The following is a 26592-nucleotide window of genomic DNA, read 5'->3' on the forward strand; positions in this document are numbered from 1 at the left end:
AATTATATTTTAAGCAATTCAAACAGTGCGAACAGTGCAAATTTCTTATTGGCCAATACGGATAACATTAAAAACGAACATATATCGTCCGATACCGATATGGTGGCTGATATTTCGTGCATCCCTATTTTTTGTTTTTTGAGACTTGTACACTGTACACGTGGCGGCTTCATTTCTAGTATGAATCATTTCTTTTTAGGAAAAAAAAATAAAAAATTTAAATTTCATTCTTTTGATTTTGAAATGCCGGGCATGTTCATCAATGGTTTCTGAAGCATATTAATAACTACTGTAGTCACGGTGGAAAGTTCTCATGGTCGTTTTTGTGAGGTTCTTGTGTTGGCATGTGATTTTTCTACACAGGTTAAAATCCCCATCGCATGATTTTATTTATTTTTTGAAATCATGCGTTCACTCTTTCCATGTGTGTATTATGCATATGGTAAGTGAATTGAAAATGAAGGTCTTTGTTTATACCTCCTCTCAGGTTCAGAGTGGGTGGACCCAGAAGACCCCACGGTGATCGCGGAGACTGAGCTCTTAGGTGCTGCTGCGTCCATCGAGGCCGCGGCCAAGAAACTGGAGCAGCTCAAGCCCAGAGCCAAACCAAAGGTATCATTCCCTCCGTCTTCTGAACACACACACACACACTCTGCCGTGATCAGCTTGCCAACACAACTATATCAGATCACTTCCACCAAAGGCTGCGGGAATGTTTCATTCTTATTTTGTATTCAGGGGAAGTGTTTTTATTTTTTGTTTTAGGACCTCAGACCTTCAGGATGTGGAGTTTTGTATTTTCATGTTGTTGGGGAAGTGTGCACACATCTGTGTAGCTTTTTGTATGGGTTTTCTGTGGTTATTTTTGTGTTGTACATTACCAATTTGATATTTTGAAGTCTAGTGAGCGCGGAACTTTGTCTGTGTGGCTTTTGGTTTGTTGGGGTTTTTCTGTGATCCATCTTGGATCTCAATGATTCAGTGTTTTGAAGTTTGGTATTAGAGCGTGCTGAACTTTGAGTCAGTCAGTCTGAAACTCATCTCCACGAAGTTCAGCACTTTATAGAAATGATTTTCCCTGAAGCTCTTTTATTGTTCCACCCATCTGTATTATAGCTCAGCTGTCAGTGATGCTTTTCACCTAAAACATTTTTTTTTAACATTCATCCACATTTTGCCTTTCAGAGCTGAAACTGTATCGCAAAATCAGAGAGCTGCCAAAAACCCAAACCTGTTTTCCTATCATTCTGTCGTCCTGTATATTGTTCTATCTACCATTCTTTCTGTCTGTCTGTCTAACTGTGGTTATTTCTGTCTGTCTATTTGTCTGTTATTCTATCTGTTTGTCTGTCTTTCTCTCTGTATGCCTTTTTTGTCCACTGATTTGTCTGTCTGTTTATTTGTTCATTCATTCTGTCTGTCTGTCTGTCATTATGTCTGTCTGTCTGTTTGTTTGTCTATCCATTCATTCTATCTTTCTGCCTCTGTATCGATTTGTCTGTCTTTTTATCTGCCTGTCTGGGGTATCATTATTTCTGTCTGTCTGTCTGTCTATCATTATGTCTGTCTGTCTGTCTGTCTATCATTCATTCTGTCTGTCTGTCTGTCTGTCTGCCTGTCTATCTATCTATCCTTCTATCATCTGTTTTTGTTCTATCTGTCATTCTGTCTGTCTCTCTTTATTGGTCTATCTAGCTATCATTATGTCTGTCTGTCTGTCTGTATGTCTATCATTATGTCTGTCTGTCTGTCTTTCATTATGTCTGTCTGTCTGTCTTTCATTATGTCTGTCTGTCTATCATTATGTCTGTCTGTCTATCATTATGTCTGTCTGTCTGTCTGTCTATCATTCATTCTGTCTGCCTGCCTCTGTCTGTCTGTCTATCTATCTATCTATCTATCTATCTATCTATCTATCCTTCTATCATCTGTTTTTGTTCTATCTGTCATTCTGTCTGTCTCTCTTTATTGGTCTATCTAGCTATCATTATGTCTGTCTGTGTGTCTGTATGTATGTCTATCATTATGTCTGTCTGTCTATCATTATGTCTGTCTGTCCGTCTATCATTATGTCTGTCTGTCTGTCTGTATATCATTATGTCTGTCTGTCTGTCTATCATTCATTCTGTCTGTCTGTCAATCGATCCATTCATTCTATCTCTGTATCGATTTGTCTGTCTTTTTATCTGCCTGTCTGTGGTATCATTATTTCTGTCTGTCTGTCTGTCTGTCATCTGTCTATCCTTCTAAACGTTGTTGTTCTATCTGTCATTCTGTCTGTCTCTCTTTATTGATCTGTCTATCTAGCTATCATTCTGTCTTTCTCTATCCATTTTTTGTCTGTTTGTCCCTCCCTCTGCTCTTTAACTCTCTGTCTCACATTTAAAGCTCTGCGTCACACCCCGAGACTCATTCTGAACTGGTTTATGGCACATGAACATGCTTGTTCACTGTTACATGTTTTATAGTCAGCTTGAAATTCAATACGTCAGGATACAGTGTCATTGGTGTTTATTATCGCCCCTGGAGCGCTCTTCACTGTTTCCCCTGATCTTTCTTCATTCCTCTTCTCTCCATCCTTGTCTTTTCCCTGCTATCCCAGCATGCCCTGCTCTCTTGTTCTCTTCTATCCTCTCCTCTCTTTCCCCATGTTCTGGAGGTGAGGTAGACCTGGAAGTCTTTCTGCAGGGCTCTGTTTGATATGTTTGATATATTAGGTTGTTATTCTGTCCAACTATATATCAAACATATTCCTACAGTGTCCTGCTCTGTCTCCAGACTTGTGTGTGTTCTGTTTATGACTTGTTCATGAACGTGAGTGTGTGTTTTTGTGGTTTCAGACAGAAACGCTTTCGATGGTGGCACGCAAGGGTGTGTCTTAGGTCCGTTAGAATTGTGCCGTTTCCTTTGACGCTGTTGATTCTGAACATAGTGAACCTAAGAAGTGTCTCCTCCGTGCCACAAGGTGTCACCCTCAGATCACTTTGTCCAATGTACATCTCACCTCCTCCCTTTCATTGCCTTGGCTGTGTTTGGAATAGCATACTGCCATAGTATCCATATTATTAATGCAGTATGTAGTAAACTGTGTGCAGTATGTAAAGAATGACCACATTTTCATAAATTTTCATTAAAGGTTTAGTGTATAACAAGAGCACATTGAATGGGTACTAAATCCCACATCGCATTTAATGTAAACTTTCATTTCGGGTTTAATAAATGTAGCAGAAGTAATATCTGCAACGTTTTTCAGCATCTTTCTTTAAAATCAAATGGGTTCAAAGTGCAAAGTAACTGTTTTTTAAGGTCAGGTGAGGTTGTCATTTGAGGTCATGTGACAACTGTGGCAAACTACTGTTTCAAACATTTATCATTGCGTAATGCCAAGTGTTTCACTTAATGTGTTTGAAAAATAGTTGCCTGTATACCATTTACAGTATGCAGTAGGCTGGTATTAATATAGTATTAATACTAATATAGCCTACTTGAAATTCTGAATTTTTTTTCTTTAGAATTGCATGTTTATATCATGCAATTTTCACTTTATATCTCACAATTGCGTATTATAAAGTCAGAATTGCGAGATATAAACATGCAATTCTGAGAAAAAAAATCTGAATTTCAATTATGGCAATTGCGAGTTTATATCTCATAATTCTGACTTTATATCACGCAATTCTGACTTTATAACCTGCAATTGCGACTTTATATCACGCAATTCTGAGATAAAAAGTCTGAATTGTGAGATAAAAATTCGCAATAACATTTTTTATTTTTCATTCTGTGGAGGAAACAAGCTTCCATAGCTTGGTGAGGCTTCTTGACCATGTATTAGTATAGCTAAAGCATTTCTTCTTTATAAAAATGTACTATAATGTATATAATAAACTATAAATAAGGATTTCATGACTAGCTATGTCAACCTAAGCTAAGAGTATTCATTACAATTAATAAAACTGACAATCCACATTTTGTTATATCTCTTTCTTTCTTTTATTCTTGCAGCAAGCCGATGAGTCTCTGGACTTTGAGGAGCAGATCCTGGAAGCAGCGAAATCCATTGCTGCCGCAACCAGCGCTCTGGTCAAATCTGCTTCGGCCGCTCAGAGAGAGCTCGTAGCACAGGGCAAGGTATTATCAAGAGTTATTACGTTTTTGCTCTTTTATTGTTGTTATTTTTAATAAAAACGATTAAAAATTGTACATTCAAATAAAGCTGGAATAAAATAACTAATAAATAAATTAATTAATCAAATAAATATTCTCTATATGGCAGTAGCGGCGCCAGGATTTTGATTGTAGGTGGGCCTCCAGAAAACTGGATGGGCCAGTTAAAATAAGCCAAATAGTCCCCTTCATCTCCGTTTCAGCGCTTTTCTGAGGACAGCGACCACGTAGCCTACCTACGCAACACGTTCTAATGAAAGTGCGTATGATCGTATCTATACCACGAATTGTATTTCTCGTGTCATTTATACGCCAAAAATGTTTTTGGTTTTTTTGCCTGCGCATGACACACAGTTTTCGCGTGCATATGGTACGCACTTTATGGCGTGTAATAGGCAGGCACTCCGCACCCCTAATCCTACCCAAGGGGTTTACAGTGCGTATATGCACGCAAAAACATGATTAAATGGCATGAGAAATAAAACTCTCTTGTGTCGCTGTCCTCTTGTCTTGGCAGTAAACATAACTTCATTGATCTCTTTTGAACGTTCAATAGGCTACACAAAAAGACTGAAACGGAATTATATATTTGGAGGGTCTGTTTCTCTCTCTCCATTTATTTACCAATCATCTTTCTTATAAATTCAGAATGACAGAAGAACATATCGTCGACATGAAATAACAGCAGCATTGAAACTGACACAGCTGCTAAACACAAACAGCAGGAAAAAACGATCAAAAATGATTTATCCTGTAGCTTATTTCTTCAGAATAATGAAATGAGTAACATATCTAAAACAACAGCATAACAATCCGATAGCTGATAACTAATCATTTGTGGAAGTACTGGTATATAGCCTACATGTATTTTATAATGGGTAATTTGTTTTTATTTGTTTATTTTTGTGTGTGTTTTCTAATGGACCCTGAGTCTGACAATAAAGTTCTCCTCCTGGTCCAGCTCCTCTGAGCATTTTTTGCTGAATTGAAATGAAAATAAGCTGCTTTGTTTTGTTTTGCGTTTCATATTAGCTACTGTATGTGTCTGTCTCATTGAGCTTGCTTGAAAAGCTTTCGCGCTAAAGTCATTCATTTCATTGGATCGCTTGATGGTGACGATGCAGCCTGTGGGCAGGCTTAAGAGTCCACACGTGGGGTAGAAGCCGCTGATTGGCGCTTTCACTCAAAGCTTTCCTCTGGCTGCTTATTGGATGAACTGGGTCAAAATGGGTGGGCCCGGACCTAAAATGGGTGGGCCCAGGCCCACCCGGGCCCAATGGTAGCGCCGCGGCTGCTATATGGAGCTATTCTCTATATCAGTGCGCACTGTTTCTGAACTTTTCTTACGTTTTCTTCATATCACAATATTCCTCATTTAAATAATTCCCGCCCAAGGCATATGCAAAAAGAAAAAAGGCCGTGGCCTGGTTGAAATGCATTAGTAGTCTGTTGAAATTTGCAAAACATTTCCCAAACGCGCTTAAACCGATTGACCAATCACAACACACTGATCCAGCCGACCAATCAGAGCACATCGCGCTTTTTCAGAAGAAGGGGCTTCATAGAGACAGGAACTAAACGGAGCGTTACTGACAGACTGGGAAGAGACGTGCTGCAAAAATGTGAAAAATAATGTTTTTTGACCATTCAAGCATGAAAACCTTTTACACAATCAAGACTTTGTAAAAGGACATAATGTGGCCTGTTAAAAAATAATAATAATAATGACGAGAACAAAAGCATGAAGCAAAATTGCTAAAACTTCAATTGAAAACTGAAAAATTCTACATGCTGTAGTATATAAGTGATAGTGAAATAACGCTGCTTCTTTTTAATTTTTATGATATTTCATGTAGGTGGGCTCAATCCCTGCCAATGCAGTAGATGACGGCCAGTGGTCCCAGGGTCTAATATCAGCAGTAAGTTGAAATTATCACCATTGTAATAGATGTACTGTTAAAAAGCATCAGCTAAATTGCAAATGATTCATTTGAATCCTTCTCTCTTGTAGGCCCGGATGGTTGCGGCCGCCACCAGTAGCCTGTGTGAGGCCGCCAACGCTTCAGTCCAGGGTCACGCCAGCGAGGAGAAGCTCATTTCTTCTGCCAAACAGGTGGCGGCTTCCACGGCCCAGCTGCTGGTGGCCTGTAAAGTCAAAGCTGACCAGGACTCAGAGGCCATGAGGAGATTACAGGTTACAATCACGTATATACTAAGCTAAAAAAAACAACTGTATTTTTGGCGGACATCTTGTTAGTGGTTTTGGAAAACCTACTAAGTTGTAGCCTATTCAGTAAAAACTTTGTGTTTGCACAGGCTGCTGGGAATGCGGTCAAGAGAGCTTCTGACAACCTGGTGAAGGCAGCGCAGAAAGCAGCCTTCGATAAGGCCGAAGACGACAGTGTCGTGGTTAAAACGAAATTCGTAGGAGGAATCGCTCAGGTGAGGCTTCTTCCCATGTTCCCGCAGTGTGGATCTGTTCGTCTACAGCAGTTCTCGAATATCCCTCGACTTCCAAAGGACGCTCAATTAAAAAGAGATTTGACATTTAGAACTGCATTGTGGGTCTGCAAAGACATCAGTGGGATTTGAAAGCTGTGGGTTTGTACCAGGCATCCACAGCTGGCATCTTACGCTTGGCCGCTGTATACGCAAAACAAGCTTATTTTCCCGTTTCATCCCAGTCCAAATGCACATTAATTAAAGACTGCGTGTCTGCCTATTCAGAGCTTCCTTCCTCCCAGTATGCCTTCATGTCTTGTCTTCATCTTGAGAGAGGGCACTGGAATATTCTGAACATCTGAGAAATCCCGTTGAGTGGATGGCGTGAGTGGATGCATCATGAACTCTGGAATCGTTGCCAGCACAACAAAAAGTCGCTTTTTTCACTGAGTCAGCCCCTCTTCAGAAGCTCCGGCCTTGATCCATACATGCCATTCCTTAAATCCACAAAAATGCTGCTCTTTTTCGAAAGTAACTGGATGCCTATTGCAGATCCAGTCCCACGTTTTTGCAGTTATGCTACAATTGCACGTTCCACTAAAGAATATAAAGCGTTTCCTCTCTATCACTGAGACCGAAACTGAAGGAAAAACATTTCGGCTTTAATATATAAGCGTTATTTATGTATCATTGTGCCACAAACTATTTGGCTTGCTTCACATTAGAAAACTGGTTTAAAGTCAGGTTTTAGATTTGAAACTTTAACCTTGTATACAAACATTGACCATCATTCCTGAACATGAAAAAAAATTCTGTGCTTGCACATTGTTTGTAAATTTATTTTTAAACGAATTACAGATTAAAAAAAATTCATAAATTGCATTCATCCTTATTTGTTGCATTCATGCAACACAAGGAAAACAGATTTGTATAAACCATTTTTGCATAAATTGGCACAATGATTCACATGAAATAAGGGCAGAATTATGAATTTGTGGTAATCATTGGTAAAAACCAATGTTATGTCAATTGTTGCATTTGTCACATTTATGCATTAAATGAACAGAATAAATTTGTGAAATCATTCTTGCTTAAAATGCATTCATCCGCATTTGCTGCATTCATCCAACACCAGCAAAAACGAATTTGTATAAAATGTTCTCGCATAAATTGCTGGAATGATCTACAGTCATGTCGCATTGATTTGTGCTTGAAACGCAACCAGAAAAAATGCATATGTAATCATTCGTATAACCATTCTTGGAGTAATTCATTTTGCAGTCATGTCACATTCATTCATGAAACATCACAAGAGGGAATTTGTGGTAACAAAAGCTTAAAGGAACACTCCACTTTTTTGGGAAATAGACTAATTTTCCAATTCCCCTTGAGTTAAACAGTTGAGTCTTACCGTTTTCGAATCCATTCAGCCGATCTCCGGGAACTATACTCTCATTCCTGCGTAATAATCAGGGAACTGTGCTGCCGTACCAGCAGCGCAATGATATTACAAACTTAGTGCCGGTCACGTTGGAAGTTACCGAGCTGGGGACTATTTTCAGGCGCTGCGTAATATCATTGCGTCTGCTGGTACGGCAGCAGTTCCTTGATTATTACGCAGGAATGAGAGTTTAGTTCCTAGTCATATTGGCCTAGAAAATCGCAACTTTTCATTTTCTGTCGGTGTTAGTACACCATGTAACTACAGAAGAGTCAAGTTTTAAATAGGAAAAATATCGAAACTCTTTGGTCATTTTTTTGAGAGAGATGCTAACGGTCTGATCAGATTCAATGATCTATGCTAAGCTATGCTAAAAGTGCTACCGCCAGACCCGGAGATCGGCTGAATGGATTCGAAAACGGTAAAACTCAACTGTGTAACTCTAGGGGAGTCGGAAAATGAGCCTATTTCCCAAAAAAGTGGAGTGTTCCTTTAACTAATATGTGTAAACCATTCTTGAAAATTGTAAATCGTCAGTTGCATTCATGCTCATCCATGTCACATTCATTCATGAAACATGTTTACATTTTTGCGGTAAACATTCGTACATAAATGTTCACATTCATGTCGCATTCTTACATGAAACATAAACAGAATGAAATAGTATCGTAATCATTCGTAAAACTTTTTAATTCTAGTCTGTAAACTGTCACATTTAGTTGCATTCATATCAGATTCATTCTTGAAGCATGAGCTGAATCTGAATAAATTCTTTATAAATAGATTGTAACCAGGGCTTGACATTAACACCCTCCAAATGCGTGTGTTTTTCAGCAGTGGCGTGTAACTCGGTCACTCCTGATGGCCACTTTGGCGACTCTAATTTCATATATAATATATACATTGTTCAATTGTAAAAAAAAAAATGAAAGATCTGAAATAATAAACTAACTGCGATGTAGTGTTGTCAAAAATATATATATTTTTTGATAGCTACTGAAATATCTGAAATTCCAACACTAATTTTCCGCAGAATATACAATAACAGCGGCTCGCTCTCTCATCTCTCCGACAGCGAGTTACACACAAACCCGCCTCCACTCACTCACTCGTTTCATTTGCTCCGGATGAATATTGTTGGTGTAACAGGGCTTGAATTTCGGCGTGGGATTGTGCTTATTGCGCATCATTTTACTAATTCGCGCAGATTTTGTGCTCACACCCAAAGTGCGGCACATAAACACATAAACTAAATTGAGTTAGTTTTCGCTGTTTATTGCGCTTAAACAGTCAAATACACACAAAATAATGTCAGAATGACGGTCTTAGCGAGTATTCGCGGAAACGGTCAGTTATGTTTTAAGTAACGTAAACAGTTAAGAAAGAAAACGCTTGTGTAGCAATATATTGGATCCGTGCATCAGGTCTTAAAGTGACAGCAGCCTAATATACCTGCTGACAAATTATGAGATATTAAAAATATCCATATGGCAGTTATTCCCCATGGTATCAATGTAAAAATTTTGGCCAGTGAAAATGCTGAGTGGCTAGTAACTTTTGGAAAACCAGTAGCCACAGTGTCAAGCCCTGATTGTAACATACATTTTATGTTCATTGTTTGTAAAATATGTTGCCCATTCAGTGAGTGATTGTTTTGCATTATTTCCAGATCATTGCAGCACAGGAGGAGATGCTAAGAAAGGAGAGGGAGTTAGAGGAAGCCCGGAAGAAACTCGCCCACATCCGACAGCAGCAATACAAGTTCCTGCCCAGCGAACTGCGAGAGGACCAGAGCTGAACACTTCTCGTCTGACTGGACGCGATATTCATCAGATCCTGATTGTTACGGATGATTGGCTGCTCCTTACGTGGAGGGGTAGAGATGTTACACGTCATTGGTTGTGTAACTGTCAGGTGATTTGTTGAAGTTAAATGTGATTGGTTCACATGGGACTAGCGCCACTGATTGGCTGTATGTTGGGGTATGAATGCCGTTTCCTCTTGCATAGGGCTAATATTTTTTTGTTCTTGTTTTTTAGTCATGTATTAAGGTTTAAAGCACTTGTTAGAGGTTTGTTTGAGCGTGTGTGCGCGTGTGACTGTGTTTTATGTATCAATTGTATCCCACTGCTTGTCGATAATTGACCATAATTATCTCAATAACTAATACTACATAATGTCAGTACAATGCGAACAATGTGAAACTATTGAAATCTGAATCTGGCAGCCGAAAACCAGACAAAATTTACTTTGCACCTATGAAGTATGATGTCAGACCATAAGCTATCATTATGAGTTTCATGAGTTCTGACTCACGCGTGACAATAAGCTTCTAGAATGCACTGCTCGATTTATTCATATAGCACTCTAGAAATGTATTATGGTAGTAAGGTTATGAATTATAGGTAGTTATTATAAGGAAAGAATGTACCGGTGCGCTTTGCGGTGTTATTTATTGATAGCAGAACTTTATAGTGTAGTTGGGGGCTCAAATGATTTGATAAAAATAAGGAAGTATCATGTCTTTTCAACTCTTTCATTCATTCAATCCTCTCTTCATATAGTACCTCAGCTGTAGCCCAGATCTTATGACTACGTTTCCCATGATTCCTCTGTATGACTAAACTTATTCTGCGTTCACGCCATGTCGTAATTACCGTAATTACGAGATGAAAACCCGTGATGTTCAAGCTGTTCACCTCCTCGGACACTGTCAACACCAAAATGAATCTGCAGCTGTCTGGTGATACTGGTCGGAGTTCTCCGAAAAATCGGAATTTACAAGTTGTAGGAGTTCTACGTGGACTTTTACAACTCGGAATCTCGTAATTGCGGTAATTCCGACATGGCATGAACGCACCTTTAGTCAGGTGGCCAGGAACAAGGTTTGGCAAAACACAACAGCTATGTTCGGATTAGCATACTACCATACTACTATTTCTACAGTATGCATACTTTATGCATTGGAACAACCGGATGACCTACTATTTTTACCGAAATGTGCATTATGGAAACAGTACTCTGTGTGGAACACTATATCCCACAATGCAATGTGCTTTTATTATTTCCAGTGTAATGAATGAACAATACCAGTCTTAATTTTGTCCGAACTTGAAATGGCAAACTGCATATCTATTATATGCGCCAAAATGTCATCTTTTTTTCACGAAATTAGGTAAAAGTGTGAAAAATGTTATCTTAATTAAATGTGAATAATAATGAGGTCATGTATCAACAATATAACTCACCTCTGTTTCCATACTGCACAATATTTAGCATAGTAGTATATATTGTATACTATTAAGTATGTAGTATGCAGAATGCTAGCAATTCATTCCGAACATAACTTGCCTCTAGAGCGGGGGCGGGCAACTCTGTGAACGTGATTTCACAAACACCCTAAAAAATTATATGATCAATAAGTTATGACAACATATGTTTTATCATTGCTTTAACTCGTCAAAATAAGTTAAGACATTTTCAACTTTTGTTTTATAAGTTATGCAAAATTCAACTCATTTTTTTAAGTCAGTTTAATGTCATTTAAGTTGAAATGACTTAAACATCCAAGTTGATTGTACTTAAAAATGTAAGGCAGCATCATGATCCTGGATCAACAATCCAATCAACCAATCAAATTTGAGGGACAAGTTTACACTTCCTGTCAAGTTTAGTCTTACATCCAGGGTTATGTTCTACATCATTTCCCTCTAATTTCAGAGATAAGTTATGGCTAGGGTTAGGTTTACGAGTAGGGATTGGATTAGGACTGTTCTTGGAAAGGAATGTTGTTCCAGGATCAACAAAAGACGTCGATTCAGGAACATGTCTTGGCAAAATCACGGTGATCGGGCGATTTTCCTGCAGAGTTTAGTTCTAACCCTAATAAAACACACCTGAACAAGCTAATCAAGGTCTTCGAGATTACTAGAAAGCCACGGAAAGATTAGTTTGATCAAGGTTGGAGCTAAACTGCAGGAAAGTGGAACTCCAGCAGGGTTGCCAGGTCTGCACAACAAAAGTAGTCCAAAAATTTTATTTTCTCAATCGGCTGGCCGAATTCTCCATTGAAGTCTAATGTCTGGGGGTTGTGTTTAGGGTGTTGGAGTACCAAAATCATACGTACAGGGGTAAAAAATGAACCCGCGGCAGCAGCTTAAAAGTAGCCCGTGGACTTGGCAACACTGATCTTGACGACCAGCCCTGCTCTAGAGCCATGTAAGAAGTAAAACTACAAAATGTGTTTAATAAATATGCCAAACAGGCTACGTGGTGAGGTCATGTGACAACGATGTAGCATACAACCGTTTGAAATGTTTATCATTCAATATTAACACTCCGGACTGTTTCGCATGCTACAGTAGGCAGCGTACAGTATATACTGTTCAGTATGGGGAGCGCTAGCATTCCGTTCGGAACACAGCCGGAATCGCAGTTTTGTACTTGCTAATATCACAGTTCTTCTAAAACATGGATACGCTCACACTTGCGATAGATCCATCGCTGCAAACCAACTTCCTGTTTTGAGATCGTGCTTGCATGGCTGTCAGGAGCACGGCAGGAAAAACGGCACATCGGTAGCTTTATAGGATTAAACGGCGTCGTCGGTGTATAGTCTCACCTGCTAATAACACGTCTCTCCGCTTAACGTGTACTCCATGTTTGTTTTTGGTAAGAAAATCACAGTGGAATCTTTTAAGAGGGTGTAGTTCCTGTTTTATTCCTCGTTGCGTTGCGTAGAATAATGTGTGGCACTTAAAAGATGAGTGTGTCATAGTGCCTTATTCTGACTTCTTCAGTAGCTCAGTGTGCAAGTCGCTCTTTTATGCTGCTTGTGGACCAGATTTCACTCCACTGATCTGGATTTAAAGCGTCTCAGATAGCAATACTGAGAGATAAAGCCGATCGAGTGAGTGTCCTGTTCAAAGTAGCTTTGGGTTTGTACAGCGTTGTTTCCATTGAAGCCGCATGTGGCGGCTGTTCAGTTCTGTTCTGCAATATTGTACCTACTGAGGCCTAAAGATGCACTTGCCTTGGCAGGCCGCTATACTGCCGTACGTACAATGAACTCTTTGGACGTTTAGATGTATAGCTTCACAAATGAACAAACCACGAGTAAGGGAAGTAAGGAAGGATTTGATTCTTTCTCTCAGCGCTGACTGCTTTCAGCTTGTCCACATGAAAAAAGACTATTAAAATGTCCCAAAAAAGTACATGGTTATCTTGCTTTCCATTTCTGTAAATCACTATGTATGAAGTTTTTTGTTTGTTTGTTTGTTAACTTCAAGTTATAGCTATAATGAAGATATTGCAATATGTGGTTGAACATGTGGTGTCTTTCAGTGGAGCCGAAGAAAACAGCAAGAACTATCGCCTTCTATTGAAATAGAGTTAGGGCTTTCTTTAATCAACTGACATAGTGACATTAATAATAATATTAATGATAATAATGAACATTAAAATGCTGTATGTATAATATTTATCTGGTCACGAAAGTATTTTTTGTATTGCCCTGAAAATAAAGAGTTTCAACAAACTATATATTGAGAATGCATGTTTTTGTTTTAAATACATTTTAGTTTTTTTATACAGTATCAGTTAAAAGTTTGGAAACATTGCTATTTGTTATGTTTTCTTATGCTCATCAAGGCTGCATGTATTTAATCATAAATACAGGGGGAAAAATAATATTGTGAAATATTATTACAATTTAAAATGGGGGGGGGGGTTAAAAGAGAACTCCGGTCAATTTTAACATTGAGCTCAATTTTTAGTAAATTTGGAGTGCTGTCAATACAGAGAACAACGACAAAAATCGGTGTTGCCTACACTGTGTTATCCTCTTTTTAAAATGTGCACCCTGTTGACTTGAATGGGGCAAGTTTTAAACCTGCTTTTATCCTCTTAACATCTTTGATGTGTCATTACAAGTGCCCAGCCATGTGAGTGATTCCTTCAGAGTGAACACGAGTGAATCTGACTGCAGTAGATGTGAAAGATATGAATAAAAATGATGTTAATTCAGCCAGCGCAAATACCTGTATTTAGTTCCTGTTTTCGGTGGAAGTCCAAAGTAGTCGATTGTCGAGTTCACGCGCGTGATCATAGTAACTAAACCTATGCGCGTGAACTCGACAATCGACTACTTTGGACTTCGACCGAAAACAGGAACTAAATACAGGTCTGTGCGCTGGCTGATATAACATCATTTTTATTCATATCTTTCACATCTACTGCAGTCAGATTCACTCGTGTTCACTCTGAAGGAATCACTCAACATGGCTGGGCACTTGTATGACACATCAAGGATGATAAGACTAAGAACTGGTTAAGTTTAAAACTTGCCCCATTCAAGTCAATAGGGTGTAAATATTAAAAATAGGATAACACAGTGTAGGCAACACCGATTTGTGTCGTTGTTCTCTGTATTGGCAGCACTCCAAATTTACTAAAAATTGAGCTCAATGTTAAAATTGACCGGAGTTCTCCTTTAAAAGAAGGAGGGAAAAAAAACAATTTTTTCAAGTGTAAATGTATATTTAAACATGAACATTTTATTTTATAATAAATGTTATTTTGTTCCGTGACAAAAAAAAAATACGATACAGTTAATTAATTAATTAATTAAGACCGCTGGCAACCAATCCACGGCGACGGACCTATTAAAAACCATCGCATTTCCGTCTAGACTTTGCAGTGAAGACCAGCTGTGGTAAGTTTTAAATGCGTTTAAAATGTTATCCTTGTGTAGCCATGTGATTCTTCACAGAAACAGACTAAATCTGTCGCTTTTCTCTGTTCAGGAATAATTATAAGTAGGCCTACACACACACACACTAAACCAAGCAAATGCTCAAATTGGTTTTACGACGATAAACATTTAGTCGCTGTAATGTGTTCATATCCTTTCTCTACATTTTCTAGATTTTATCTGTGCAGTATTATTTATAAAGGATGTGTGACGCTGTGTGTGTAGATATGTATGTGTGACATTCTGTCCAGTAGGTGTCGCTGTTACTCCTTCATGTGTTTGTGGTCGCGGTCATTCTGGGAATTATATTGCAGATTGCCAAATTACAGTCTGTGTGACCAAAAAAGGACATGTGGACGTTTGTGCTTCGACTTCAGACAGCAATCTATAAGAGAACAGTATGTTCGAGCAAAATGGGAGAGTAAAAAGTAGAAAGTTCACTCAAATGAACACATAAGGTGATATCAGGTGAGACAAAAACACATGCATTATTTAGTCTTGTTCTATTAGTATTCATTAGTTCCCATTCTACACATAAAGGCCAGCCAGAGGAAGTCCAGTCGAATAGTTTATCTAATGCAGTGCAATCCAGTCACCATGATTTTGCCAAGAAATACATTGTTGATCCTGGAACGACAATCCTGTCTGATTTTATTTAGGCCTAGTCCCTAACCCAAGTAGCCTACCTTCAGAGCATGTACAGACTAGTTCAAACTAAATCAAAATTTGAGGTCAAAATTAACTGGTATCCTACAGTAGGCCTACGTACAGTACAGTTTTATTTCATGGTGACTGATGCATGATGAGAAACCTTATTAAAAATGCGCACTCTGTGTGAACTCGTAGGTTTGCAGGCAGAAACCCACATTCTCGCATTGTGCAAGACAAACTCAAACATTAGCGCTATTAGGCTAATTGAAAACCCCATATTTGTTGTATTTGAAGGTCCTCCAATAAATGGCCTGTTATTTTGGGCCTGAGGTGGGGAAATATGATTTCTTCAGTTCAGCATTAATCTTTTCATGTGAAACAATTTCAGGCACACATTCCAGAGGATGGTTAGCAAGTCTGTATGGTGTTGCTAATGCTAATGCTTTGTCTCAAGACAGACAAATATATTTAGACCTACTCTTTATAAAAGCCTTGGACAGACTGTAAAAATATTTGCTGTCAATTATTGTGTATGTCTGTTGTTTGGTGATAGCATGAGCAGCTCAAGCACTCTGTTTCCTGTCAGCGGGACACATTTTTGTGAAATCTGAGGTTTGTTAGTCGTACCACAGGAATGGCGCTGGAATTGAGAGGGCAGCGGTCGCATTTCTGTCTGATATCCTTCAGTGATTTACAGCTCATGAAGCTGCTGATTATGAACTGTTGTATTATTCATTGAGTAAAAAGGCTTTTCTCAGAGAATCTTGCACACAGAATGTTGTTTTTTGGTTCTTGAATTGTTTTAAGAATTATGTGTGAAGTTTAGACAATGGAATGGCAGTTAAAGTGTCAAACTTAGAATTTGATTATGAGAAGTGCGTGTGTGTGTGTGTGTGTGTGTATGTGTGTGTGTTTGTTTTTCAGGTTAACCCTATGTTATGGGGAGAAAAGATGTCAATTTCCCAAATCCTTGTCCTTTTTTTGGTCCCTGTGAGGAAAACCGCTTATAAATCATAAGTGATGTTTTTTGAAAATGTAAGAAAGTTTTCTCTGATGGGCAGCTTTAGAGGGTAGAATGTACAATTTGTACAGTATGAAAATCGTGTGTGTGTGTGTGTGTGTGTGTGTGTGTGTGTGTGTTGGACGCACCCGTCTTCCATGTGTTGTTCAGGTATTCATGATAACTCAAGTGCATGGTGGTTATATTTTCCTGTAATCTTAACATCACATCAGTTCTGGAAGTGGAATTCTTCCCAAAGAAGAAAAAAAGGTTGGAGAACAGGGAAAACATTGTTGTCACAGCTGTTTGACTAATTTTAAGCAACGCTCTCACCTAAGAATGAAACATAGTTCATGATATCCTTGATATCCACATTCAGATGTGTTTGCTTGGTGCCGTGTTTCCATTGTTAATGAATTTAGTGTTAGTGCGCTGTTAGTGCCTTCAAATCTAAAACTCACACTAGCTACTTAGAGAACAAATTTAGAAATTGTGAATTTGATTTAAACTGGCCACACATACTCTCTACTGGATGTGAAAGTGGAATGACAGGAAGAATCATGTACTTTATTGCAAAGATAAAAAAAGATATTTTGAAAAATGTTGCAGTTGACGGCACCCATTGACTTCTTTGTTATTTTTTTCCCTACTATATGGAAGTCAATTAACCATCGACGGTCTGCTTACCAACATTCTTCAAAATATCGTCTTTTGTGTTCAACAAAAGAAAGAAACTTGAATTTGGAACAACTTGAGGGTGAGTAAATGACAAAATTTCCATTTTTGGGTTAACTATCCCTTTAAATAAAATGGATTATTAATTTCATTCTATTTCTTATTCCTGGAATTTTAATTACATCCTGCATTCTAACATGATTCAAATTAAGGCACTGAATTGGCATTTTCAGTTCAATCCTAAATGGTGTACGGTCATCATATTATACAACGACATGAGATCATGTGAATAATGTCAGTCAGTCTTTTAAACACAGCTAGTCTTCTTTGTGTAGAGAAGGAATCTTCTTGGAAAGGTGTGTGTTTTGAGAGTAAACTCAGCAGTCGCGCTGGAATGATCCGGACTGCACAACATGACTATTTTAGGCTTGCTCGTGAAAGGGGTTGCCCGATTCCCTTATGGTGTCATCCCTGAGGAGCGCGACTCCTGGGACGCTGTTTATTGTCTGAGATCTCCTGTGAGAGGACATTAGAGAGCATTTCCAAATACAGGATGCTGTCTTCTGTTATAGCATCACTATTACTGTTGCTTGCTTCGGGTTATGGATCTGACCACCAAACCATTACCCTAAATAAATATCACATTTTTATGTATTCACTTTAAAGTAAATGAAATGGGTTTAAAACCCCATAAACTTACAAGGAAGAAAGGACACAATTAATTTCTAGAGTTCGAGCACCCTCCAATGAAATGGTAACAGTTTACAATCAGATTTCATTATAGGCTAACATTAACATGAACTAAGAATGAACAATACTTCTACAGCATGTATTAATCTTAAGCAGTTTATTTACACATTTCCTAAAACCAAGTTGAATTTGTTACAATTAGTAAATGCACTGTGAAGTAACTTGAACAATGAACAACTGTATTTTTTATTAACTAACATCAACAAAGATTAAAATTCAGTAACACATGCATCGGCCATGTTAGTAACTTAGCTAATGTTAACAAATGAGACCTTATTGTAAAGTACCTCTAAACCCTACCTAACCTTACCCGTATCCTATACCTCAATAGCATGAACACAATAACTACATTGTAACAAACAACTTAAACTTACTTTAATTCAACTTGGCAATCAAGGCAACGTTTCTCATTTTCATTAAGTTTTTACATGATGTACTAAAATAACTGAAACCTGAAATAAAAAAGAATGAACCTATATTAAAAAATAAACAAACTAAACCTTTTAATAAAAATAATGGAACCTATATAAAAAATAAAAATTACTACAAGAAAAAACGAAATTACTAAAACTTTAATAAAAATGATAATGAAACTGTGAAAATATTTTAAAAAATGAATTGAAAATATTAACAAAAACAACACAGTAATTTTTTTTTATAATTTTAACTGTACAATATTGTAAAAACGCTATGGGAAAAAAACAGTAGATAAGTTAACAGTAACTGGACGTTTTATGTAATTTTTACAGTTAAATGTTGTTAATTGCACAGTTTTTAGATGTGAAAAAGAACAAATCCACGTACTGTATAATATTCAGTAAACAACTGTAAACTGACATTCCCTGTGTGATACTTCACAATTGAAGGTATTTTTTTTTGTTTCAATAATTATGTTTCTTAATATTTTTTGTTATAAGTTACTGTATGTACATTTGGGTTTTATGTTACATCTTCTGTTGTTTAATGAATGAACATATTGGATTATTTTAGTGTCATGTGTGTCACCATGATGGTGTTTTGAGATTGCGTGAATGACCCTGTGCACCACTATATACTTCTACCTGTAGAAAAACTACTTGTGGTGAACATATTCATGGTTCTTCATGTTTCTTCCTCTTTACCTGCATTATTATGGTGGTTGTCAGTGAATGTTAAATGTACAAAACAGATTTTAGTTGCAGTGTGATTTGTTGAATTTTAAACAATTTTATTGTTTGTAAATTACAGTTTTATACTGTAAAATGTACAGGTTCTGTAAATATGTTCATGTTTTTACTGTCTTTAAAAAAAAAAAATATTATAATTATTTACAGCTGCCAAAAATATTTTGTAAAAACATTTTTTATTTTTATTTTCAGATCTCAGTGATACTAAAATTACACAGTTACGGTTAACGACGAGTTCATTTCGCTTTTAGTTATTCTTGTCTAAATATCACAGAATACATATAAATACCTGTCTTTTCACAATCTTCATATCTGCTTCTACTGTTTCATGCCCCTTGAGGAACCGCAGGGAACATTATTTGTTTTTGCAGCCCGGTGTCTGCGCCTGTGGGGGACATTTGGTCTGAGGATCCCATTAATAACCTCTGAGACGGCCGACCCACTGACCCGCTGGGACACCGTCCTGCTGAAAACATGTGAGCTGTAGAAAAGAAGAGGTGGGGATGAACGCACACACCGGTACAGACACTGGACTGAGAGAACAAATTAGTACAATTTGGTTCCGAATTAATTCGTTTTGGGAATGAATTCTTAATTCGTCACAATTTAACTACATTTAAGTAAATTGGCCATGATTAATCTATTAAAACATGCATTTTATTTTTAAAGGAACACGCGACTTTTGGGGACTTTAGCTTATTCACCGTATCCCCCAGAGTTAGATAAGTCCAAACATACCCTTCTCATCTCCGTAACACTGTCTGACGCACCCACCGCTAGCCTAGCTTAGCACAAAGACTGGAGGTAAACGGCTCCAGCTAGCATACTGCTCCCAATAAGTGACAAAATAACGCCAACATTTTCCTATTTACATGTTATGGTTTGTAAAGTCACAGCGTGTACAAATAACAAGGTCACATGAGACACAGCCATCTTCTAACTCCTCAACACGGTGCGTCTCTGGTGCTGTGAGCAAATCACTCCGCAGAAGTAGCAGTGCTTCGCCTTCTGAGAATATAGTTCCCAGTATGTATACGGTTAGAAGATGGCTGTGTCTCATGTGACCTTGTTATTTGTACACGCTGTGACTATACAAATCACAACATGTAAATAGGAAAATGTTGGCGTTATTTTGTCACTTATTGGGAGCATGCTAGCTGGAGCCGTTTACCTCCAGTCTTTGTGCTAAGCTAGGCTAGCGGTGGGTGCGTCAGACAGAGTTACGGCACGCACGGAGATGAAAAGGGTATGTGTGGACTTATCTAACTCTGGGGGATACGGTGAATAAGCTAAAGTCCCAAAAAGTCAGCGTGTTCTTTTAAGCCTTGTCTGTAAAACTGTGCAAAAGTGTAAAAAACTGTTCGGTGTATAGTGGTTTAAACTTGTATTATTCTTGAAGTGGTCCACCACGTTAAAAGATTGTATAACCAGTCTGCTGTTGGCTATCGGATAAGGAATCCTCCAAGCTGTTCCACTAACCGTGGTGTAACTAGGTGTCAGCATTTCTGAGTCAGCAGTGATGCCACCGATATATCTGGATTCGAGCTCATGTGGGACACCAAATACTAATACTAGGAGAGGAGCTATCGTCTTTTAGCACCCTAAAGCTGGCAGTGGTTTGAAGAACGCTTTCAATCATCCAGACACACCCTCCCGTCTTCATGACACCCCTCCTCAGAATGACACATTAAACTGTCCCCACAAACATTTTATAGTCCAGCATATTCGCCTTTCAACACCTCGCAAATAGATCAGCATCGGCCGTTTTAAATGCTAAAGTGAATTTAGCCATCACATCATTATAAGGTTAGTTTGAAGGCTTGTTGGTAAATGGAAATGGCTATACGCTGGTCATTCATGAATATCTAGTCTGGACCAGAAGTTCATGTAAGATGGTCTGAGTTGGGAAGATCAGCACTTTGAGAAGTACCAGGGACAAAAGCTTAGAGATGTTGGCAGCAAGTGCCCGGTTTATTCATAAGTGCTGGTCTGAATCCTTTGGTGTAATGCAACACCTTTAGTGTCTCGCTCTTAGAAAGGAAACCTCCCAATCCAGGAGGGTTTCGCCAGGAATAGAAGCCATATCTTTCAACAGAAGAAAAGTCCTGCCGTAAGCGTTTTCTCGCTGCTGTGGCTTTCCCTGCCCAAAAGCTGAATAAACAGCAGTGAACAAGGGCTTGCTGATTTTTCTGGAAATATGCGGAGGAAAAATGGGTCTCTCGTTTCGACAAATGGCCCACTTTTGAGCGGAGTCAAATGAGCCTGCAGAGACCGAACAGCAGGTTGGAGAACATGTTGCTTTCAGTCAAAAGGAGAATCCGAAATTATCGCTGTTGAAGTCTGGATTATTCTGTATGAGCCTTCAAAATATTTGCGGACACCCCAGAGCTTCAGTAGTTTGTTTAAATAGCAGTGTTAATAACACGCTGTTTAGGGTCGTGGTTAAAGCTCTGGGCTGAAAGGCTGTAGGTTCAAATATCTCAAGTAATTCATAATCATTGTGCTCTTGATGAAAGTCAAATACAGTTAAATGTATGGATGCCCATTTCGACCTCAAAATAAAAAAATAAAAAGCTTATTGTGACTAATTCTTGAAACAATTGACTTCATATCTCCAAATTGTGATTTAAAATCTCACAAAGTGACTTTATCTTTTGCCTTTGCCTATTGTTGGATATTATCTTTGGATATTATTAAAGACTGTAAGACACACTGTACATCTGTGTGCTTTCTTACAACGTGTCGTGACAATATCTCACAATAGCGGCTTTGTAATCGTGACAATCACAGGTGTGACTTTTTTTGTAATTGTCACTGTATATCTTATTATTGCTGCTTTGTTTCTCATAAATCGGACTACTATATATATACATAGTTACTCTTGCTAGTCCAACCAAGTAATGAATCAAGGAGGAGTAACATTGGCTCTGGTTTACTAGTTATCACACTGGAAATAGAGGGTGAAGTTGAGGGTGAACCAATCATATAGGTTTTGCAATAATTACCCCAATAAATCGCATCAGATCATTCATTTTACTTTTTATTGTCCTCCATTCAATCAAAGATAAAAGAGCCCTAGTGTTACCCATGTTTCCCCCATCTGGAGATCTTTCTGCTTGATTTTCAGACTTTCATCATCAGACAACCTCTATTCATCTCTTTCACAATGAGGTTTTCCTTCTCAAAGCTTTGAGGAGATATTGGAAACCACACTGCTGACTGCTGACATATCTTGCCAGTTTTCATAAAACATCACAAGCTCAGCATCAGATTTTATGACTAAGCTCAGTACAGTCAGCAGAGAAGTTGATCTTAGATGAAGTCCTCTGGCTGATCTTGGCTTCTCTCCCATTTCTTCCAGCTCCCTGACAGGAAGTGTGAACCCCACACCGAGACTGACACGAGAACAGTCACAACATCTGAACAAATACTGACAGGGTCACGGGGGCCTGATCTGGGGTGAGAGGACAGCTTGTCAAGAGGTGTGGGTTCCTTTGGTATGTCTCACTCTAAACTACTAGCAGTTGTGACGCAGAGCCACCGCTAACACATTTTGCCAGTGTGTGTGTGTCTCACTCACTCGAAAAATCTCTCATGTTTTCATCTAGAAGATGTATTTTTGAGGATTTTGCTCATCCGCAGAATGTCGTGAGCAACACACAAATGGTGCTCTTCATAAATTCACAAGAGATTCGTCCATATATTTAATAGAATTTGGCATTAGCATGCCGCTTAGATATGTTTGTTATCACTAAAGGTAAATCATACACAAATGATACTCTCCATGGTAAGTGCATGGGAGAATCAACAATATATTCCTAAAGAGTTTAGTGTTAGCAATGTTGTTAAAGTTAATGTGTTCACACTAATTTGTTAACGTGTTCAATAGAGTTTGCATCCAGAGTTTGCTGTTAGCATTTGGATAAAGCTAATGTGATATTTCTAATGTGCAAAGCATACAAATCGCACTCTTCACAAAAAAAAAATCTGCAGCAGAACCGACAGTATTCCAATAAAGTTTGGTATTAGCATGTTGCTAACTTAATGTCTTAGCGTTAATGTGCAATGCATTTTTTGCATTCCCTGTGAAGTATACATGTGATCTAATGATGTAATGTTGCAACCTACGCCCTTTAGAGCGTCCTTTATGGTTGTGCCTTGGAATACTGTCTTCAAAAATGCATGTATCCTCAGGTAAACCATCCCGTCTCCTCATTTAGCCCTATTTGATTTGTCTGGGTGAAATAAATAAGACACATGGTCAATAATGAAGATGAGCACATACCCTAGAAGTTTTTATGGCTCAGTGAAATGGAAACCAAACTATTTAGGAAGCCGTAAACTCAACATAAGAACTCATCATGTCGGCTCTCAGCACCCAGCTCCATATATGGAAAGATTTGCTTCAACTGCTCACATGGAAAGTTTTCACCTACTGACATCCAGGAATGGGAAAAATGAGCAAATATTGATGGAGATCTGTCAATGTCACACTACATACACTAACACACTTGCGAAATAGCTTCAATGTCAAGATCACAAGAGGAACCAAGCCGTCCAAGCTTCAGACCTGATTGGATGGATGGATGGATGGATGGATGGATGGATGGATGGGAAGAGTTTAGTGCATTTTATCAATAGATAGATAGATTCATACATACACACATAGATTGATGGATGGGAAGAGTTTAGTGCAGTTTATCGCCAGAACAGCTTGAAAACATTGTCTTGCTTCAGTGAACCTCACAAATGAGTCACATCAGTGCAGGAGAATTCCTGGTCTCCATCCGGCCTTATGCTGTTATGGAATCTCTTATCTTGAGGATGCAAAGTAAAGCAAACTGTCGGTAAGTGCTTTGCTGACTCCTTCCCATCAGTGTCCAAGTGTGGAGTACTTGAGCTTCAGGGATTTCTTTGCCGATTTCAAACCTAGAAGGTTTGTCGATTGACGAGCAACATTTGATTTTTTAGTCGTCTTATCTTGTTTTTCTGTTCCTTTTCAAGTGATCAAGGATCTTCTGATATTCTGGAGGAGAATAATCGCTGTCATCTCGTCACATGTGAATTCGCCTTCCTGGACAGATTATGGCGGTCTGTCTTGCTTGAGATTCGGCTCTGAGTTTTCTCCAGCTGTGTTAGTGAAACACAGACAAACACTTCATAGGGAGGAACCCTCACTAGCCCACAACTATTCAACCATTATGGCTGCCACCCGCATCAAACAGGCTTTAAAAAAAAAGGGGGAAAACAAGAAAGCTCTCAAATGAATCACATTCCACTGCCAAAGCTGCTTGTTTTTCACATTATCATGAGTGACGTGAAATGCAGAGGAGTTTGTCTGCTTGTTTTTCTCCATTTTTATGACCAGGGTGGGAGTTGCTTTGCTGACAGATAATAATTTGGACAACAGTTTGAAATGAGTGTTAGAGACATGTAGTTCTTGAGGTGACTGTCTGCTTGGTGAATTGAAGGCTGCTCATGTGAAATACTATCTTGCCACATCACAATGAAGGGTAAAATTAAAGTTATGAATGTGATCAAAGGAAGAGACAGGCATTTTTGGTGTCATGTCTTTTCACTGAGACTTCTCTTGGCAGAACGTGCAGCTTATTCTCCCATAATGGTTAAGGTTTATCTACACACATGCCACAAAAGCAGTTATAAAGTAGTCAGTAAAATAATGCTACTCTATAAGACCTAATTTTTTCACCTAAATTAAAGTATTGCATGCATCTTTTTACGAATACGTCAATCGCAGAATGCATTGTGCCGAGCTAAGTAACAAATGGTACAGAAAATGAAGGGAAAAGTTGATTGCAAATTTAAGCATTTTTAGTCAGTTCTGAAAAGTATCAAACAGTCTAAATGTGTCTGGTGACTATGTGATTGAGTTGACCAATGAAACTGGCTGTGGGAAATTGGCCTTTTCTGCTAATTAGGAGTATTAAGTTGTTAGATGAGCAACATGCAAACATCAAACGAATCAACTTTTCTTGCATTTAACAATTTTCACTAATTTACTTTTTTATAATATTCATGATTTTGTTGTCATATCCAACGAAAACTCTCCAGAAGTGTCTAAATTGCACTATGAACCACACAAACCAAAAAAACCTACTTGCTATGGGGAAATGACTAGAAGCTTGGTTTAAGAATTTTACATTTTCTTTTAAAAAAAAGGAAGCCGCCGCCTGTATGTGGACTGCAAACATTGAGACTGCTGGCAGGGTTTAGGAGCAGTTTCAGATCAGTGCCAAAAAATAAAAGAATCCTCCCCTATCATACTCATCTCTGCCTTGGGCTCAGGGCGAAAATCTGCCCAAGCCCGCCAGGCATTTCTCCCAGAGACCACCTCAGCTCAGGTCTCTCTCAAACAGCTTGCGGCAGCGGAACGCTACACATCTCCTTCATGGGTACCAACAGTCCAGGCTTTATTAAGTAGTCAGCCCATAAAGAGATCTTGATCGCCTCTCTCCACAAGTCCATCTGTGTGAGTCTTATATCCTTAATGTGGTTTGATCGGCCTGTTGGTTTTTGTATCGCAGGAGCAAAGTGATACAATAAAAAAAGTCCTGTTATGTAGGAATTTTGCTACCTTGGACCATTATATATACAACAGAATGCAGGCTGTTGAAAGCTTGAATCTGATTGGTTGACGAACGTTCTCTAAGGTGTGCAATTATTGTCAGGGAAACGCACGGCTTCCGGGCAGGATTTGAGTCGGCTGGCTGAAGCCTCTGCTTCGAGTTGTGGTCGCATTACCATGTCAGGTGTGCGTTATTTTTCGAATAATTCAACTGTTCATTTACTAATTAACCGCATGAAAGCCGCAACTAACCATTTAGAATGAAGTATTTCAGAAAGCTGTGAAATTAAAAGTATGGAGGCCTGCACATGACACAGGGACAAAAAAATTTGATATTATGGGCATGAATTTAGAATTTGTTACCACAACTTTAATTTGTGGCCACATTGTACAAAAACTGTGGCAATTTAACCTAAATGAGGGAACAGTTTGATACAAGGTGGACACAATTTACCTAAAACAAGGGAATTTGAATTGAAGGGGATTTGAGTCGTGGGAACAACTTTCAAACACACGTCGCTGAATTAAACCAATATTTCCACTCGGCATTGTGTGGCGTTTACTACAGTAAAGTTGACTGAGTGGATCAGGTGTAGTCTGAGCTGGTGTGATTGAGTGGAGGAAGGGGACTGATTTGCATATTCAATCTAGTTTAAGGCATGAAAAAATTATTTTCACTGGAGAAAAAAACATTTAATTTAATTGAAGATGAGTTTAAATGGTTACAATTATTGACCCCCCCCCCCCCCCCCCCCCTTTGTGTCTGTGTGTGTGACAAAAAAGAAAAATTATGCAAAATAATTTAGAAAAATATCTCTAATCTTATCAAAAAGTACTCCAAGTCATCTAAACCCATACAGAAAGACTTGGAAAAGAGAGGCTTGGACATTCTCCTAAATAACTCCATGGGAAAAGAAAGAAAAAATGTATGGGTTTCCAATAAAAGGAGAGTGAGTTAATACT

At 38.4% G+C, this 26592-nt stretch overlaps 1 protein-coding gene and 1 long non-coding RNA gene across 5 annotated transcripts in view; both read left to right on the forward strand.

Annotated features, from left to right (window-relative positions):
• The window catches only part of tln2b (talin 2b), a 141385-nt gene extending 127795 nt beyond the window's left edge, over positions 1-13590 (forward strand). Inside the window, exons 52-57 of the mRNA XM_079603131.1 lie at positions 488-612; positions 4006-4131; positions 6024-6086; positions 6179-6361; positions 6484-6609; positions 9720-13590. Of these exons, the coding sequence (XP_079459257.1) occupies positions 488-612; positions 4006-4131; positions 6024-6086; positions 6179-6361; positions 6484-6609; positions 9720-9848 (752 nt within the window). The 3' untranslated portion in view covers positions 9849-13590. The remainder of the gene's footprint in view (positions 1-487; positions 613-4005; positions 4132-6023; positions 6087-6178; positions 6362-6483; positions 6610-9719) is intronic.
• Positions 13591-14907: 1317 nt separating this feature from the next.
• Positions 14908-25532, forward strand: LOC306993642. Of its 4 annotated transcripts, none has more exons than XR_013796500.1 (4): positions 14908-15269; positions 19384-19540; positions 22405-22540; positions 24048-25532. It is a non-coding gene; the product is annotated as an uncharacterized lncRNA (long non-coding RNA). The 4 variants fall into 4 exon arrangements; XR_013796501.1 differs by having other exon boundaries at positions 19393-19540; XR_013796502.1 differs by having other exon boundaries at positions 19415-19540.
• Positions 25533-26592: the final 1060 nt, after the last annotated feature.

This window comes from Phoxinus phoxinus (assembly GCF_949152265.1).
Source record: "Phoxinus phoxinus genome assembly, chromosome: 25".
Taxonomy (NCBI): domain Eukaryota; kingdom Metazoa; phylum Chordata; class Actinopteri; order Cypriniformes; family Leuciscidae; genus Phoxinus; species Phoxinus phoxinus.